The 17,629-nt window shown below is 62.8% G+C and overlaps 1 protein-coding gene across 1 annotated transcript in view; it reads right to left on the bottom strand.

Moving 5' to 3' along the window:
- The window catches only part of LSP1 (lymphocyte specific protein 1), a 31,393-nt gene extending 17,409 nt beyond the window's left edge, over nt 1-13,984 (bottom strand). The window contains exon 1 of the mRNA XM_039840349.1: nt 13,849-13,984. Within this exon, the coding sequence (XP_039696283.1) occupies nt 13,849-13,916 (68 nt within the window). The 5' untranslated portion in view covers nt 13,917-13,984. The remainder of the gene's footprint in view (nt 1-13,848) is intronic.
- Nucleotides 13,985-17,629: the final 3,645 nt, after the last annotated feature.

The raw sequence follows: 17,629 nt of genomic DNA, 5'->3' as shown, positions 1-17,629 counted from the left end.
TCCGCCCTCCGCCCTCGCTCACTCTCTTCTCTTTCTCTTTTCTGCTCCTTCTTCCTCCCGCCACCTGGACGACTGTCCCTCTGGGCAGGAGCGCCTCGCAGCCCACAGGGCACCTGCCTGCGGGTCCCCAGCCTCTCACCTTGGGACCTCCCCGTCCCACAGGGCCACGGCCTCGCCTCCGGGGCGGGCCGGCATCGGAGCCCACTCCGCGCCTGGGGCCAGGGGGACTGCGAGGGGCTCTCAACCCAGAGCTCCCACCTGCAGCCCGGAGCCCACCTGGGCCCTGGACACCTGCGTGGGCCGACCCCTGACCACCAACCTGTGCCGAGCCTCTCGTCGTCCCGCGGGCCGTGCCCCTCACGCCACCCCGGGGACCGGGAGTCACGGGCACCCTCTCGAGGTTCTGGCAGAGGGACGGGGCGGCCCCCAGGTACACCCGGCCGCTGCTTGCTCGCCGCTCTGGCCCGCTCTTGTTCGTGAGCTGGAGCCGGGCCTGAACCTCAGCGCTCTGGGCTCCTGCCCTGACACCCTGCCCAGGGGGCTGGGCCACTCGGTCCCTGTGCCCCCTGCTGCCTGCTCGCCCGGCTCCCAGGGCAGCACCCGCTCTGGCCGACAGACCACCGGGCCGGGAGGTGGTGCCAGGCCGGGGCCACTCCACCCCCGGATCTGGGCCCTGGGGGGGCCTGAGGCAGCCACGCCCCTTTGGACACTGTGGTTTGGAGGCCTGGCTTCCCTCAGTCCCCTTGGGCCAGCCCAGCAGGCTACCAGCCCATCTTTGCCCTGCTGGCCACATCGGGGTCCCCAAAGGCCTCCCGGGCCCAGGTGCCCTGGGGAGACAGCCAGGCATGGAGATGACAATCATGTCCACCGCGGACAAGTACCTAGGGCGGTGACGGAGGGGCCCCCACAGGCTCCTCCAGCCTCTGAGCCTCCCTGGGAGATGGCAGCCTGCATGCTATCAGGATGCCAGCAAGGGTGCCAGCCTAGCCCCCACCTCACGAAGCCAGGGATCCGGGGCCCAGGCGGGCCCAGGGTCCCCTGACTGCCCTCTCGCGGTCCCTGAAGCTGGCCTGGCCCGAGGGGAGCCTGGGGAAGCCTCGGAAAGCCCAGGGGCAGTGGCGGGGGGCGGGGGAGCGGCAGCTTGGTACGGGGGACCGCATGGCCAGCCCTGGGGCTCCAGGCCTGCCAGCCAGACGCGTCCTGCTAGCAGAGACAGACCGAGAGGAGTGGGCATCGAGGTGGCCATACGAGGCCATGGCCCAAGGGACTGGGGTGCGTGTGGGTTCGGGAGGCCGACGCACCCTGGCTCAGTGGTTTGCGATCTGCTCAAACCAGATTCAGGATGCACCGCGGCCACTGCTGGCACCCAGCTCGTCACGGACAGAGGCGGCGTCCCTTCCCCCCCTGCACCCAGGGGTGGGTGCTGGGAGAGCCCAGGCGGCCCGCGGCGAAGGACCAGGGTGAAGGGGTGGGAAGGGAGTGACCTGGGCCGGTCGGCAGCCTCTCCGAGCCAGGTTCTCCCAGCTGTGCGACGGAGGCCGGAGCTGTATTTCTTAGGCGTGGACAGACGCCAGCCAGCCACAGCGAGGGTGGCAGGATGTCACCGGCCTGGCACGGCCTCTCACGTCCCCGTGGGCATCGCCGGGTCTGGGGCCTGGAGGGCGTGAGGGTGAGCTCACGTCCACCTGCGGCCTGGGGACTCGCTAACGGCACCAGACAGACACGCGTTCCTCTCTTTACGAGGGGTGCTCCCTCGCCCCCTACCTGCCCTTCCCCGGTGAGAGTCCCCAGGGAGTTCAAAGGGACACACCCCTCTGCCCAGACCCACTGGCGGGCCACCTGCAGGCCCCCCTGCCCCCACCCTCGGCCGAGCTGCAGCCGCCCCCTTCCCACCCAGAGCGACGGCCTGGTGCTGGACTCAGGAACGGAGGCAAAGCCACAGCGAGATGGACGCTTGCGGCCCACGTCCTCCTGTGACGAGCAGCGTGTGCCCAGCCAGGCTCTGGGCTATTCCTTCAGCCCCCAGAGGCTGTGCCCCTCCTCTCTCAGGCCTCGGTTTCCCCATTTGTCAAGTGGCACTGGCTCGCCATGGAGGTGGCCACGTCGCTCCCTGGGGGATTCAGCGGTGACTCCTAGGAGGACATGTTGCAACCAGAAGGAGCCTGGAGAGGACCGTGGGGCCCCGGCGGTGACTGTCAGGGGCCACCTCAGAAGCGGGCAGGTGGGGCTGGCAGGGAGCCTGCCCGTGGGTCCTGGCCTGGGTGGCAGCCTTCGGGCCGTACCAGGAGGGGCCTGGGAGAGGGCCGGCACCGTGTCATCGGGGACCCGGCGGCATGGCTGGAGAAGCTCCCGAGGTGGCCCTGGGTGGGCCTGGCAGAGCCGAGAGGCGCCCACAGGAACTCGCCCGGCACGGTCCCCACCGCCAAAGGAGGCGAGAAGCAGGCTCGCAGGCCTCCCGGCGCGGGAGAAGCCGAGGCGGGCTGCGTGGAGGGGGCAGCGTTCTCGCTGGGCTGCGGTGCCGGGAAGGGTGGAGGAAGGGCATTGAGGCGGCTCAGAGGGCAGCGGCGAGCAGCCCACGGCACGGACCAGTGGCCCCGGCCGGCTCGCGGCCGAGCTCTGCAGGCCCCCGGCCCTTTGCCTCTGCTCCATCTCCATGACACTGGGAGGCGGGTGCACAGCATCCCTACTTTACATAGGCCCGAACTAAGGCCCAGAGAGCAAAGGGCGCTGGCCCGAGGCCTGAGGAAGCAGGAGCCGGGGTTCTGGCCTGAGCAGGTGCCACGGCCCAGCGCTGGTGCTCTGGGGGCAGTGGGTTCAGAGCCCAGTTTCACCGTCAGTAACGTAAGGGTGACCGGAGGGTCCCCAGTGGTCAGCGGGACTACAGGTGAGGCCTCAGAAGCTGCTTGAGCACGTGCTCTTCATCCCGAGAGCACTGGGCGGGGGCAGAGTCCCCGGGGCCAGGGGAAGGTCCGCAAGCAGAGTGGCCGCTGCCTGGAGCCCGCGGGCGGGCGGGTGAGGAGGACGGGACGCACGGCCGGCCAGCCTGGCACAGCCCTCACTCCGCCCACGGCGCCAGGCGGCTTCGGCCGGGCCGGGCCGGGCTCCTGGGAGTTGCCGGGGAAGCCCCACGTCCGGGGCCAGCCTGGCATGGCCGCCTCGGCCCAGGCTCAGCGGTGCCGGTCGGCCGCGGTGGCACCGGCGTGGGCATCCGGCCCGACCTCCGAGTCCCGGCCCAGGCCGGCGGGGACCTACCTCGGGAGGTTCTGCGGGCCCTGCGTGCTAGACCTCCTCCTCGGGGCGCCGAGCTGCTCCACCCGCCCGGCCAGCGGCCCGGCCCGACCCGGGCCCCGGGGACGCTGTGGCTCCTTCTCCACAGGCTCCCGTCCTGCTGGCCCTCTGCCCGCTGCCCTCCTCCGCGACGGGGACCCCGTCCGCTCCTCTCCCGTCTTCTCCCCTTCCCCTCTCGCCTTCGCTCTCGGTCCCTGTCCGTCCTTCTGTCCCCGCTGTCACTCACTGCGCCTGACGCCCCTGCCCCATCTCTCTGTCTGCTGCTCTGCCTGGGCACCCACCCCGGCCCCTGAGGGTCTTCTGGGATGGCTCCTTGTGGGCTGCCTGTGCCCCTCTGTCCCCCATCCCGGGGCCTCTGGACCCTGTGAATTCTCAATTTTCCCCTCACTCCCTCAGGCTTATAGCTTCTTTACACTTCCAACCACACTGGCCCCTACCCACCTGCCTCTCCTTCCTCACACCACTGCACACACGACGGGAAAGGCGTCGGGAGCCATCTCCCATTGCATGGACTCCAGTGGACCTGGCGACCTGCGTTAGACGGTCTCGCCTCCCGCCTCACCAGACACTTCGCGCCACGCCTGTGCAGGCCTGCCCCTCATTACTTCGCCCCTTCTTAGCAGTAATTTGCGCCCCAGGGCTGCCTCTTCCCTCGAGGCCGTGATGTCCTCGCCCGGCCCGTGACGACCGTGGCCAGCTCTCTGGCCCTCCTCCTTCCCTCTGCTTGCCTCTGCGTTTGGGTTCATCGCTCCTGCCCTCACCGCCCCCCCGCCTGGTCCGATTTCCCCTGCCCCTTCCTCTCTCTAGGTCCCCTATTCTTCCTGATTCACTGACAACTTGGTCCCTCTCTCATATCTCTTTCCCTCTGGTGTCTCTGTCCTGTCTCTGTTCCCTCCTTCCCCCCTTCCTCCTCACTCCACTCCTCCCTTCCTCCTCACTCCTCATCCTCATTCCTCCCCTCCTCTTGGTTGTGTTTTCCATTTTGTTTGATATTTGGCCCTCTGCTCCTGTTATCACCTCAAGGGGGAGGCTGGGCACCCCAGGAATCCTCCCTGCTCCCCAAATGGGGAGGCTGCCGCCCTCCCCAGCCCCGGCCCCCAGACTGCACTGGGAGGTCAGAACAGCAAGACCCCGAGAGGCAGATGCCAACGCAGCCTCTCTGGTTCAGTGTCCATCCTCCCAAGGAGTGGCAGCTGGGCACAAGGTCAGGCAGGGCCCTGGCCCTGGCCCCCTTGCCCCTGGCCCTTTGGCCAAGGCCCCAGACGGCAGCCCAGCCCTCTGTTCCTCTGGTTGGGCTTAGTCACCGTGACTCACTTGAGAACACTTGAGGCTAGTGGCTGGACAAGGGGGGGGACTGGACTCACTTTCTTGGGGACTCACTGAAGGCCAGCAGTCTTACGTCCAGAAGCTTCCCCAGCTGACCAGCGCTCACAACGGCTCTGAGAGGCAGATGCCACCACGCCCGTGTCCCGGATGGGGAAACCGAGGCTCACGCTGGTATCCAAGGTCTCCGAGCCAGAAGCACAGACCAGGCCTGCGGGCCGAGGCGGCCCGGGTGAGGCGGCCGGCACGCGAGTGCGCACAAGGCCAGGTCACGGCCACAGGGCGAGCGGGTGGACACGCGGACAGATCTCTGTGCGAAGGCGGCGTGCGCCCGGGGTGGCGGCGACGGTCGGAAAAATTCCGTGTGGGCCCGCGGCTCCGGTCCGCAGTGACTCAGGTGGTGGCTGGCCGGCGGAGACTTTGTGGGGGTCAGGAAGTCTGGCTCAGAGCCCCCCGCCCACACGTCAGGCCGGTCCCGTGGCCAGCCCTGGAGGGGCGCCCGAGCATCTTCCCTCCCCTCCCCCCCAACCCAGGAGGAGCCGAGGATGTGGGGCGTGCCGCACAGGCGGCCGTGCCCATCACCGTCCCCAGCCCCCAGCCAGGGGTCCTGGTGGAGCGAGGAGGGGCCGCAGGACGGGCCTCGGCGGTCGACCCGGACGGAAAGCCAGCCTGCGCTTCGTGGCCGTCTCAACCTGCCCATCACCCGCTGCCTCTTGCTCCGAGTTCTGGAATCCAAGTCACAGCCAGGAATAAAACGTGCCAAGGCATAGTTCGGTTCAAAAGAAGGAAAAATATTCCCACAGGGGACAGAGCTGCCTTGGGATTGCGGGAAATCCCTGACCCTAAGAACTTAAAATAGAATCGCACCGTTTCCTATCAGACGTGTTGGTGGGAGGTGGCAGGCGGGAGGTGGGGGAGCAGAGCTGTAGAAGCCGTGGCCAGGGTTCACGGTTCCCAGCGAGGACGTGTCCCAGCGGAGACACCGGGGCAGGTACTGGACTTCGCCTCTACCCTCGTGCGCCCACTCACCCACCCACCCATTCCTTCATCTTCCCACCGTCCTCCATTCATCACCCATCCACCATCCGTCCATCCTCTCATCCCCCACGCAGCTCCTCGTCCATCGTACATGCATTCACTCATTCATTCGTTCATCCGCCCACTCAAGCATCGATCCATTTATCTGCTCACCCATCCATCCATCCCTCCACCCATCCTTCCAGCATCGTGTCCATCCTTTGTCCATCGTCTATCCATCCACCCATCTACGCACTCATTCACTCCTACATTTATCCGTGCGTCCATCCACACGTTTATTCACTCATCCATCATCCCTCCATCCTCCCATCAGTCCTCCCATCAGTCATCCACCTACTTCTTCGTTTAGCCATTTATCTGTGTACCTATTCACTCATCTACACGCCAATCTACTCATCCATCATCTATCCATCCATTTATCCATCCTCCATCTACCCATCTATCCACCCATCCATCATCTATTCATTCTACCATTCATCCACTTATCTATCATTCATCCATCTATCCATTTATGTATTCATCCATTTACCCTTCCATCCTCCCATTCATCTTCCATCCTTCGCCCATTCATCCAACCCTTCATCCATGCATTCATTTATCTGTCTACCCACTCACCCATTCATCAATCCTCCATCCATTATCTATACATCCACCCACCTATCCACCCACTGATCCATCCACCCACTTATCTGTCCATCCATCCATGTGTCTATCTACCCATCCATCCATCTATCCTCCACTCATTCATTCATCCTTCCATCTTATCTTCATCTTCCCATTCACCCTCCGTCTATCATCCATCCACCCATCCACCCACTCATTCACCTGTCTGTCATCCACCCATCCCTTCATTCATACATCATCCATTCATCCATTCATTCTTCCATTCATCTCTCCATCCTCCATCTATAACCCATCCTCTATTCATCATCCATCCGTTCACCGCCCCCATTCACTCACTCATCTATTCATCCATCTATCTGTTCGCCCATCCACTCATCCATTCATCATCCACCCGTTCATTCGTCCATCCTGTGTATATAGCTATCCGTCTCCATGTATCATTAATCAATCTATCAATTTCTCGGTGTAGCTATCTATTCAATTATCCATGGAAACACAGTATATTCTTCCAAGCAAGCACTTATCAATACGTTATACCCACGTTCATCCGTCTCTCTTCACATTTCCTTATTGAGCAAGCATTCATTCATCTGTCCATTCATCCATTCATCCAACCATCTTTCTAAATGTCCTAATGCATATAAAACACCTAGAAGAAGCATTCAGCTAGCCATCCATCTATTTGGAACAGAATAACCCCTCGCTATATGTCCATTACTGTGACCTATATGTTCATTCATCAGTGTGTGTATCTGGTTGCTGTTTATTCTTTAATACATCCTTCTATCTCTCCAAATATTTTAGAATTCATACATTTGTTCATTCATCTGTCTGTCCATCCATCCACATGTCCACCCATCTTTCCATCTAGCAAGTCATGCATCCAATTGTGCACAAATACGTATTTCTTTGTCCTTCTATATACATATTGGCTCACGATGTTTCCCGTTAAGCCATCCAAATGAGTTAACGCTTAAAGCAGTTGCTTATACAATAAATGTTACTTACTATTATTTTCATTCATTCGTTCATTCATTCATTCCCTAATCCATAGCTCATTTAACCAATCGTTCATTCATTCATCTCTCCATTTATCTTTATATAATCGCCCATTGATCTATATTTTTCAACGAATTTTTTGAACACTTACCGTGTTCCTTTTTTAGGTGCTGGGGATTCAACATTAGCAAAGTCCCTGCTCTCACAAGGCTGACATTTTTGGGGAACAAAACGATGTAAATATTTATATTTACATTAAGTGAATGTTTACTGTAACATATCAGATGATGATAAATGCTATAGAAAATGTGATTCGGAGCCCGAGGACATGGAATTTTGGAAGGGGTTGATATTTTATTTATAATAGCCAAAGAAAGCCTCACAAGAAGGAATCGGCCTTTCCTTATCTGAAAAGCGACTTGGAAGCACTAAGAAACATGTCGTTGGGAGGAAGAGTCCTCGGAAAAAACAGTGAGGGAAATTTCTGATTTCCTTGTGCCTGTCGATCCGTCCGTCTCTTCAGCGGTTCATCCAGCATCAGGCCATACATCTATTTACTCACTATCTATCTTTCCATTTGCCTATCTCTATGGCCATCAATCCATCTAAAAATCTATTCATTATCCATATCCATCCATGTGTCTACCTCTCCTGATAAACTACTCTCCATCTGTCCAGTCATTTACCTGTCTACATTCTATCCACCTACCAATCCACCCATCCATGCTTTCATTCCAGATGCTCATCTACCAAGTCATCCGTCCATCCGTCCGTCCATCCATCCATCCATCCATCCATCCATGAGTCCATTCATCTCTTGGTACACCTGTGCATTCATCTACCAGGGCTGATAATCAGCTTGATGTACAAAGGTTCAAAACAGTTGAATATATAAATATAATCACATATTTAACTGACTCAAGTCAGAACCCATTTGACAGGCTAATATGTGTGTCATATCTGTTGTTACGTATTCTAAATATCATGTCTGCATTTATCCATCCATTTACCTGTTCGCATATACAACTATCATTCCATTTATCCGCCCACATTGCCAAACATCGATCCATGCCCATTCACCACCGCCGCCGCTACTAGCCACCATCTACGAGAAATTATATGCCAGAGACTTTTCCAAGCGCTCCTTTATTATACAGCCTCATGCACTCCCTGTGGGCAGGTAGAGTCCTATCTCAGTGAGGAAACTGAGATACAGAGTCGAGTACCTTGCTCAGAGTCCTATGCAATCATTTCTTTTGCTTTCATAAGTCAGCCGTTCCTCTCTGCCATAAATTTGTCTGTTTGTCTGTGTAGTCAACTGACCATTTGCCCATTGATCTATCCATTCATCTGTTCATCCATTCATCCATCCATCCGCCCAAACATACATACAGACATATGTTCTTCTATCCCTCCATTTATTTTTAATCATCCATCCACCAATTCATCCACCCTTTTATCCATCCATCAATCCATCCACCCACCTATCCATTCACTCATCCACTCATCTACCCACCCATCTGTCTCTGCCATCTACCCGTGTCCACTGCCCATCCGTCCCATTTCACTCATTCATTCATTCATTCATCCATCCATCATATCTATATTTGCTCCATCTCATCCCCATCATTCGTACCCCGAACTCGTCTACTTGTTATCTGCCACTACTTACATGCATCCAAAATCCGTCCATTTGTGTCAATCATCATCCGTCACCAATTATCCACCCATTCATCCATCCATCCATCCATCCATCCATCCATCCATCCATTCATCCATCCATCATCCATCCACCAATTATCCACCCATTCATCCATCCATCCATCCATCCATCCATTCGTTCCTACTTCCTACTTTTCTTCATCCACTTTTCATTTAATTCACGCTTTTCTCCATCATCGAGTCTATTATTTTCCTTTTTTCTGTCTTTGTGACTAAGACATTGTTCATAAGATTGTGGCCCAAGTAGGTAAGAGAGAAGACCCTCGTGTCCCAGGAGGCTGAGCGTCACAATAGAACCTAAGTAGGGGCTGTCCTCTTGTTTAAACAGCCTCATCACCACACACACCTGTCCCCGCTCACAAATTATGCTCACACAGTAGCATCCCAGTGGAAGTTGCAAGGAAGGGTGAGAGCTCATGGGGCGGGGGGGCAGTGGATCAGGGCTGGTGGCCTCAGTTCCTCCTGGGTGACTCCAGACAGAGCAATGTCTCTGACTTGCAGGGAAGGCAGCCTCCAAACGGCTGAGCACTCGTCTGTCTTATGTGCACCTCGGTCACGCAAAGGGAGAGTGGCCGGGGCGGAAGGGCTGTGGATACGGCGATGGCTCTGGGCTGTGGGTTGGGGCTGGGACCAGGAGAAAGGCTGAAGCCTTCTTTCTAGACTCTTCTGGAATAACTGGCTGGATCCAGCGGACCCAAATTCCATTTCTTTCTGACGGGAGGGACCCGGGAGAGGAGGAGGAGAGGAGGAGGGGCGCGGACACCTGGCGTGAAGGAGCAGCGTCCGAGGCCCCGCCTGCAGGCGGCGCGGAGGCTGGTGCCGCCCTCGCCATCCTCACCGAGAGCCCCCGCGGCCGCTGGGGGAGCGGCAGGGGCAGCGAGCACCGTCCCAGGCCCCTGCCGTCGCCGTCACACCCCCACGGGCCCGGCCTCCTCTGTACGCGCCCGCGTGCAGGGGACCCCTCCTCACAGCAGGCCCCACAGTCCCTGGAAACCAGGGAAACGGGGGGCCCAGAGGGCAGGTGGGGGTCGTGATGTATGGGTGTCGGGGGGGGGTGGCTGTCTCTGCTGCCCCCGCAGAGCTGCCCCTGCTCCAGGGCGCCCGAGTCCCTCCCACTCCAGGTAGGGGAAAGGTGGGCGCCTGGGAGGGGGCACAGGCACTCTCTGGGCCCCCAGATGGCCCCTCCCTGCCAGCCCCTAAGACCAGATAGCACCCTCCGCACCACCCCACGGCTCCCAATCTCCCAGCTTGGGGGCAGTTAGCAGACGGAGCCGACTGGCTTGGCCCCCGGAGGGGACCGGGCCTTTGCCCCCCACCCCCATCTTGCTGTGCCCGGCACCGCAGGGCTGTGGCCAGGCAGGGCAGGGAGGCCCGATTTTCTCTGTCCCCTAACCTCCTACGAACCACGGGCCCCACACGGCCCCCCAGGCTGCTCTCTCCTCCCACCTCTCAGCTCGGCACTGGCAGAGACCCCGGCTCTCCCGGCCGTAGGGGAAGCTGGGAGTTTGGGGAGTTTGGGAAACTCCCCTGCGGGTCGCCTCGTGGCCTTCCTCCTTCCGCACCCCCGCCAAGAAGCCCTTCGGAAGCCCCCAGAAGGGGCGTCCCTAGCGTCAAAGGCTGGGTGCTGGGACTGGGGATATCCTTTCTAGATGCCTCTGGAAAGAACCGGCTGGTTCCGGCAGGCCCAGTCCCGTTTCTGCTTTCTGGGCAGGGCCCCAGGCGCCTTCTCGCTGTGCCCTGTCCAGGGTGGACCTCAGAAGCACCTCCCTCATGCCCCGGGTGCAGAGCCGTGGGCGGCACTGTGTGGGGCCATCGGGTGCCTGCGAGGGGCCGTCCAGCCATTCCCAGGTCCCTCCGAGGCCTTGCCGGGTCTCGGCACCTCAGCCTTGAGTCCTCAAGGGGTGCGGGCTCCCCAGACAGAGTTCCTGCAGAGAGGCCGTGTTAGGGTGCTCTCGCTCCAGGCCAGGCCTGGACCCCACTGGAGGAACATGTCCCTCGGGCAGCGGCGACTGGGCCCTCGGAGCCAACGTCCATGCCTGTGAAACGGAGGTCCTGGGGCCCCCGGGCTGGACCTCGGCTCAAAGAGTGTGGGCGATTCCTGCGGGGGAGGGAGCTCGCAGCCTGAGAAGCCGTGAGAGGCGGTGCAGATGGGGAAACTGAGGCCTTCGAGCTGGGGCTCAGAGGGCACTGGTCCGGGCATCGGCGGCTTTCGCCAGCCGTGTCCCCTCCTCCTCCAGCTGCCACCCACGGGCCCGTTGCTCCGGCAGAAGGGAACCGCGGCTGCGGCGGCTGGCGGCGTCACGGAAGATCACAGCGCCATCCCGGTGGGGCCTGCCCTGCCCGGTCCCCGACACTCTCCCAACACTGCCCCTGGGCGGCGGGTGGTGGGGCGCAGAGGAGTGTTTCTGGCTCTCCATCGGCAGGGGTGAGGGCCGAGCCGTGCTCTCCCTCCCCTTGTCCCCCAGCCCAGGAGGGCACGTGGCGGGGCCGGTGGAGGGGGGAGGAAGCCAGGACCGCCGCCAGCCCTGCGGGGAGGAAGGCGTCCATCATCAGGGCTGAGCTCAGCCTCCCCCTCTCCTGGGAAATTTCCGGCCCCCAGAGACCCCCTGACCCGAGGGGAGGAAGGGATGAGGCCCACCTGGAGGTCCCGAGGCCCAACCCAGCTCTGCTTGGGAAGGAGCCCAGCGTCCAGCCTCTCGATTCTTCTGCCCCAGAAGCCCGCGGACAGGGGATTCTGCCTGGCTTCGCCTCCCTCTTGAGTGGCCTTTGGCACTGCCCACTGCTCCAGGGCCATGCACCCAGTGTACCAGGCGGTGTCTGGCTCTGCTGAGTGGGCAGGTGGGCAGGAGGGCCACCCAGGGGCCTGGCTGCGTGGGGGGTTCCGACCCAACGGGTCCCCTCTGTCCCCTGCCACAGGCTTTCCTGGCTCCCTCAGGGGGACGAGACCCTCCCAGGGCAGTCTGAGGGGCCGCCCATTTGCCCAGTTGGAGGGGCACAGTCTGCCCAGGGCCAGCATGCAGGACAATGTCCAGAGACTCTGACAGCCCCTCCGTGGGCCCAGCAGACCCAGCAGAACCCCTGGGGGGCTTCCAGGAGGGGCTTCCCAGGCCACACATCCCTTGCCTGGTCGTGGGGACTTTACACGCTCCACAGGAAAATTCCCAGCTCCCTCAGTCACCTTGTGAAATGACAAACCGCCTCGCCCTGTCTCAGTTTCGTTCTGAAAGGTCGAAACCACACCAGGGGAGGCTCACCACAGGGCAGCCGGGAGTGGGGGCCGGAGGTGCGTCTGGCCGGCTCTGCAGCCCGAGACCCCACCCAGGCGCAGCCTCAGTCCCCCGGACAGTTACCGACACCTCGGGGTCAGCCCCACCGGTGGCCGGCCCGATGGCCTGCCGAGGCAGCCTGGGCCCTTCCCTCCACCCCTCCCGTCCTCGTCAGGGACAGCTGAGACGGTGCTCAAGGATGGCCCAAGGAGAGAGGCGGGGGCGAGGGGCGCCCGGCCAGGCGGCTCCGGCCGTGGCCTTCTTTGGGCATGAGGTGGCCGAGGAGCACAGCGAGCCGGGGTTAGGGAGATGCTGGCATGAGGAGCTATTGCTGAGTGGGACACAGCTGTCCTGTCACCTGCCGGGCGCCCAAAGCACCCTGCCTCCCCTAAGGACACGGTGACCCCCACTGGGCACGCGGCCTGGGCCGCGGCCTCCCCGCCTCCTCAGTTCTTGTGACCCCGGCCCGGGCAGTGGGTGCCACCGGTCCCCTGCGAGGCACGCCGTGCCCTGAAGCCCCGCCCGGCACACGCAGCCTGACCCAGGCCCAGGCCCAGGCCCAGGCTGCCCGGCACCGCCCAGGCCCCAGCAGCCCCCGCACTCGGCCGCACAGGTGTGCGGGCCCCACCTGGGGTTCAGCCGGTAGACGGCAGCCTTCCCCTCCCGCCGCCCGCACGTCTGCAGGCCCTGCAGATGTTCCCTCATGTCCCTGTCACCAGTAAAACCCTCAGCACGGCAGCAGATATGGCTGCCGCCAGCCTGCAGCAGAAGAGCTAGAGTCGGAATCTGCTTCGGAAGTCGGCCCCGAGGCTGTGGGGGCCCTGCCCGTGGCCGCCCCTCCCCTCCGCTGCCCAGGGGCAGGTGGCAATCCGCCCTGGGCCGCTGGGACTCTGTCCTGGGGCTCTAGGCCGCTCCCCGCTGTGCCAGGTCTGACCACTCCCATCTCCCTGGGGCTTACACCCTGGGTGGTCGGATCCCCAAGGCGTGGCTGGGCCTGGACGCCAGCCCCGGCCAGCCCCGGCCAGCCCGGGACCCTCCACTCTGCACAGGCCAGGCCCCCAGCAGCCCCACGACGCCCAGCTCAGCTGCCTCCCGGAGAGGCCCCGGGCTTTCTCCGTCCAGCTCTGGCAGCTATGGCAGCACGAGTGGCCCTTTGTGGCCGGCAACCCACATGCGACCTCGGCCCGCATCCCCCTCACGTCCCCCCAGGGAACAGCACCTGCCGCATCCTCGGCCTCCATCGCCGGAGGGAGGAGGGGGCTCAGCCGAGCCCCCGTGAGGGCTCTGAGTGCCCTGGGGACGGGCAGACCTTCTCGGCCAGGCCTCCCACCCCACCTACCTCTGCCGCGGGCCCGGCCCCCCAGGCCGCGTCCGCCCCGGGCCCCCGCATCGAGGCCAGCATCCCGCTAGCTCGCGGGGAACCCAGCCTTGCCCACGAAGGCCCGGCCGCAGGGGCAGATGGAGGGGCCTGCAGCGCCCGGGGTCCCGGGCGGGCGGCCCACAGCCTTGGCGCCGTCGGCCCGGGCGCCACGCGTCCCCTGCCCTGGCCGCTCCGAGCGGGCCCCGGCGCACGGCTCCCGGCGCTTACCCGGCACCTCCTTCCGCCAGCAGCAACTCCTGCTCCTCGGAGCAGCCCTGGCTCGGAGCCTCTGCCATGGGCCTGGCGTCCGGGCGGTGCGGCTATGTGTGTGTTCGGGGCTCTGGGTGCTTCCTGGGGCGGCGGCCGAGCCCCCACCCCCCACCCCCCCGGTTTCACTTCCCCCTTCCGGCTGCAGGTTGAGGTTTGGGCTCTGGTTGGGGTGTTGTTTTTAAGTTGTTGCTACAAGAGTAGAGAGAACCAGCCACCAGGAAGCATTAAGCAAGTGGCAGGGGCCTGGGGTGACAGGCCCCATGAAGCGGGGGAGGGACTGGGACACTGTGTGGTCCAGAGTCCCGGTGCCCGCACAGGAGCCCCGCACGCCCCGCCCGGTCCCTCGGTGGCCACGGCTGCAGAGGTCCTTCGTGCCGGCTGGCCGTCCCGAGGGCCAGGGTGTGGCTCTGGTCCCCTGGCGTCCACGCTCGGCGTCCTGACCTCTCGGGATGGACCCGGTCGCGTGCTCACACAGCGGGGTGCTCCCTCGCTCCTGGCCTTCAGCCCGTCACCTCCACATCCCTGACTGGCCCGCGCTGTTGGGGACCTCTGGGGTCATGTGTTTTCTTGACTTCCCCGAGCTGCCGGGCTGTGGGTCTCCCCGTGGCCCCACCCCGTGTCCCCTCAACTCTGCCTCCCCTCACCCCGTGCTCGGGGAGCTGGAGACTGGCGCGTGACAGCCGGTGTCCTCAGGCTCCAGGGGTCGGGGTTCAGGGGCTCCTCTTGTAGGCACCAGCAAGACTGAGTCCGTATCCGCCCTTTACCGACCAGAGTGGGGGTGGTGGGCAGCCGTGGCAGCCAGACCCCAAAGCTGGGCGGCCTCGAGCTCTCTGCCATTTGGCCAAGTTGGGACAGCCACACAGGTGGCAGGGACTGCCCTCGCTCACGTGGGCTAACCCTTGGGCCTACCAGGTGGGAAGAGGAGGCCCCAGGCCATCTTGCCAAGCCCTGGCCAGTGGTGGTCTGAGAAATCCAACAGGAAGGGACATGGAGGGCCCCCAGGCAAAGGGGGCAGGAGAGTGGCTTGGGGGCCAGCGGAGGCAGTGGGGCCCCCAGAGTGCCTGTCCATCTGCGTGGGGTCAGGCCCCAGCACCCCGGCCAGCATCCCCAGGGCATGAACCTCCAGCTCCCTCACCGCCTGGGCCCCTGGTCAGTGGGAGACCCCAGTGGGCCTGTCGCTCGGGTTCCCTCCGGCTAGTGGTGACGTTGGCCCCTACGTCACGCGGCCTTGCCACGGCGAGGGAGGGCCAGTGCAGGCTGGGCGCCCCCCACACGTGGTCCCCCACCCCGCCATTTGCTGCTCGAAGGCCAGGCTGGCTCCCTGGGACCCCATCGGAAATGAAAATCGCAGCCTCTGTTCAAACTGAGAATGTCAAGGAGTCAGGAGGGCGAGACCAAGCGTGTGCCAGGCCCGGTGTGGGCTCCTCTCTCCCTCCGTCTGTCCCCAGCCCGATCCAATGTGACCGTCCTCATGGAATGGGGAAACGTGGGGACAGGCCTGCACGCGGGGACAGGGACATGTGCACAGGAAGGCGGGGACGGGGAGATGCGTCTACAAGCCGAGGAGCCCCGCAGACGCCCCCACACGCCCAGCTGGGGGGGGGCCTGGACCGGAGGCCCCCTCACAGCCTCGGGAAGGGACTCGCTCTGCTGGGTGAGGCGGGCGAGGACAGTGGGACAGAAGGGGAAGCACTGACCGTGCTGCCTGCGGGCATCAAAGCTGACCGTCCGGGGCAGCTGGGCACACGGGCGAGGTGGCCTCAAAGGCCCCAGTGGGATGGTCCCTAGGGAGGACAGTGTCAGGACCACACGCTCAAGTGACATTGGATGGCAAGACGCCAGGGAGGGGACAAGAGAGAGGGGGCGGAGTGAGCAAGGAGAAGTCAAGAATGAGGAAGTGGTCACCACACACCGTAGGTCAGGCCAAGAAAGGACAGAGCGTGTCTGGCGTGGGGACCTGGCCACAACGCTGAGGGCCTAGAGTGGCCTACAGAGGTCTGAGCATCGGCTGGGCCTCGGGAGGATGAAAGGTCACCACACGTCAGCATCCGCATCAGCACGCGGCCCGTCGGCCGCCTGGCGTCCCAGGGCCGGAGGGCGGTGGGGGCTGCCCTCGGGGGTGGGGGCACAGGCCGAGTGACGTGGAGGTAGCGGAAGGGCCGAGGGCTAGAGGCGGGATGCTGGGAGAGGCAGACGGACAATGGGAAGCGGGTCTTGAGGGTCCAGGGGAGAAATGGCGAAGGCCAAGAAAGTCAGCAGGGTGGGCTGGAGAAGCGGCAGCCTGGGCAGTGTCACTGGCTACATGGCTTCCCCCCGGAAGCCACGCGTGCAGGTCCCAAGCCCCGGTACCGGCAAGCTCGATCTTATTAGGAAACGGGTCTTTGTGGAAATGGGGTCCCTGGGGTGGGCCCTGGTCCACCGTGACTGTGTCCTCATAAGCAGAGATCAGGACTCAGACACACACAGAAGGACCACCCTGCGGGACACGGGGAGGGGACGGCCGTCCACACGCCAAGGAGAGAGGTCTCGGGGGGAACCGCCCGCCCACACCTGGGTCTGGGGATAGTAAATGTCCGAAGTTCGAGCTGCCCGATCCGTGGTGCTTTCTCACGGCAGCTCAGGACACTGATACAGGGACCCTGGTCATCGGGGAAGGCCGGCAGCTGTGACGAAGAACCCCTCACTCCCCTCTGGCTATCTGCGATTGTGCCGGGGCCCCGGCCACTACTCCCCAAGGACCTCGGCATCCTGGCTGGTCCTCTGTGTCCAGCTGGCAGGGAGAGGAGGAGACCCGAGGGTAGCAGGAGGGCCAGGCTGAGGCTTCCATGGCCAGAGTGAGGCTTCCAGGCTGGGCTGAGGCGGGCATGGCATGCCCGGGAGGGCTGGGGAGGGCCGGGCTAACGCCCAGAGGTGCCAGCCTATCAGGCCTGCGAGGCAGGTGAGCCCATGTCCACGCCCACGTGTAGAGTCGGGAGAGGGGGGCCCAGCAGGAGGCCGTGCAGAGGAGGTCGTGGGGGCTGGGGAGCAGGGTGACAGAGAGGTCTGTAGATGGTTGGTCACAGGGGCAAAGGCGGGCCTGGGCCCAGACAGAGCTGGTGCTTAGGGACCAAAAGGGACAGAGCTGGACGGGTCACCTGACCACGGCACAGACGTCAACCTCAGGACATTCCACGTGAAACACCACTTTTAGCTCATCGGCCGTTCTGTGTCCTTGTGACCTGTTCTCATCGGGTTTATTTTATTTATTTTTGATTAGTTTTGCCCACGTCTCTGCTTTCTGGCCCATCAGGACATTGAGGTCCATCCGTGTACTTGCCGCCCCAGCCCTGTGCTCAGCCATCTGCCCCCCGGGGGGCCACAGTCCCCTCCCAGGCGGACAGTGTCAGGGCCGGAGGCCTCGGCGCTCCGGGCTTCTCGGACTGCGGTGGAGAGGGGAGTGGCCTGCACACGCGCCGCCCCACAGGGTGACACCGCCACCTGCAGACACCACCGCCCACGACCCCCCCCCGCCCCCGCCTCCAGCCTCACCTCCCAGTGTGCATCCTCCACCCTGTGGAGATCTTTCTAGAATGCAGAGCCCTAGCCACGTGCCAGGCTCTGGGCTACACGCTTCCCAAGAGCCGCCCGTCAGCCTTGCCCTGGGCTGTGTGGTTGTGTCCATTTCAGCAAGGACACCAGGACACCGGGACGACCGGGCGAGGCCAACAGCGGACATTGGTTAGCCTGGCCCTCCTCTGCT

This window comes from Pteropus medius, unplaced genomic scaffold (genome assembly GCF_902729225.1).
Source record: "Pteropus medius unplaced genomic scaffold, Ma_sr-lr_union100, whole genome shotgun sequence".
Classification (NCBI taxonomy): Eukaryota; Metazoa; Chordata; class Mammalia; order Chiroptera; family Pteropodidae; genus Pteropus; species Pteropus medius.
Note: the sequence above shows the minus strand (reverse complement) of the source record. Positions and strands in the feature narration are given on the sequence as shown.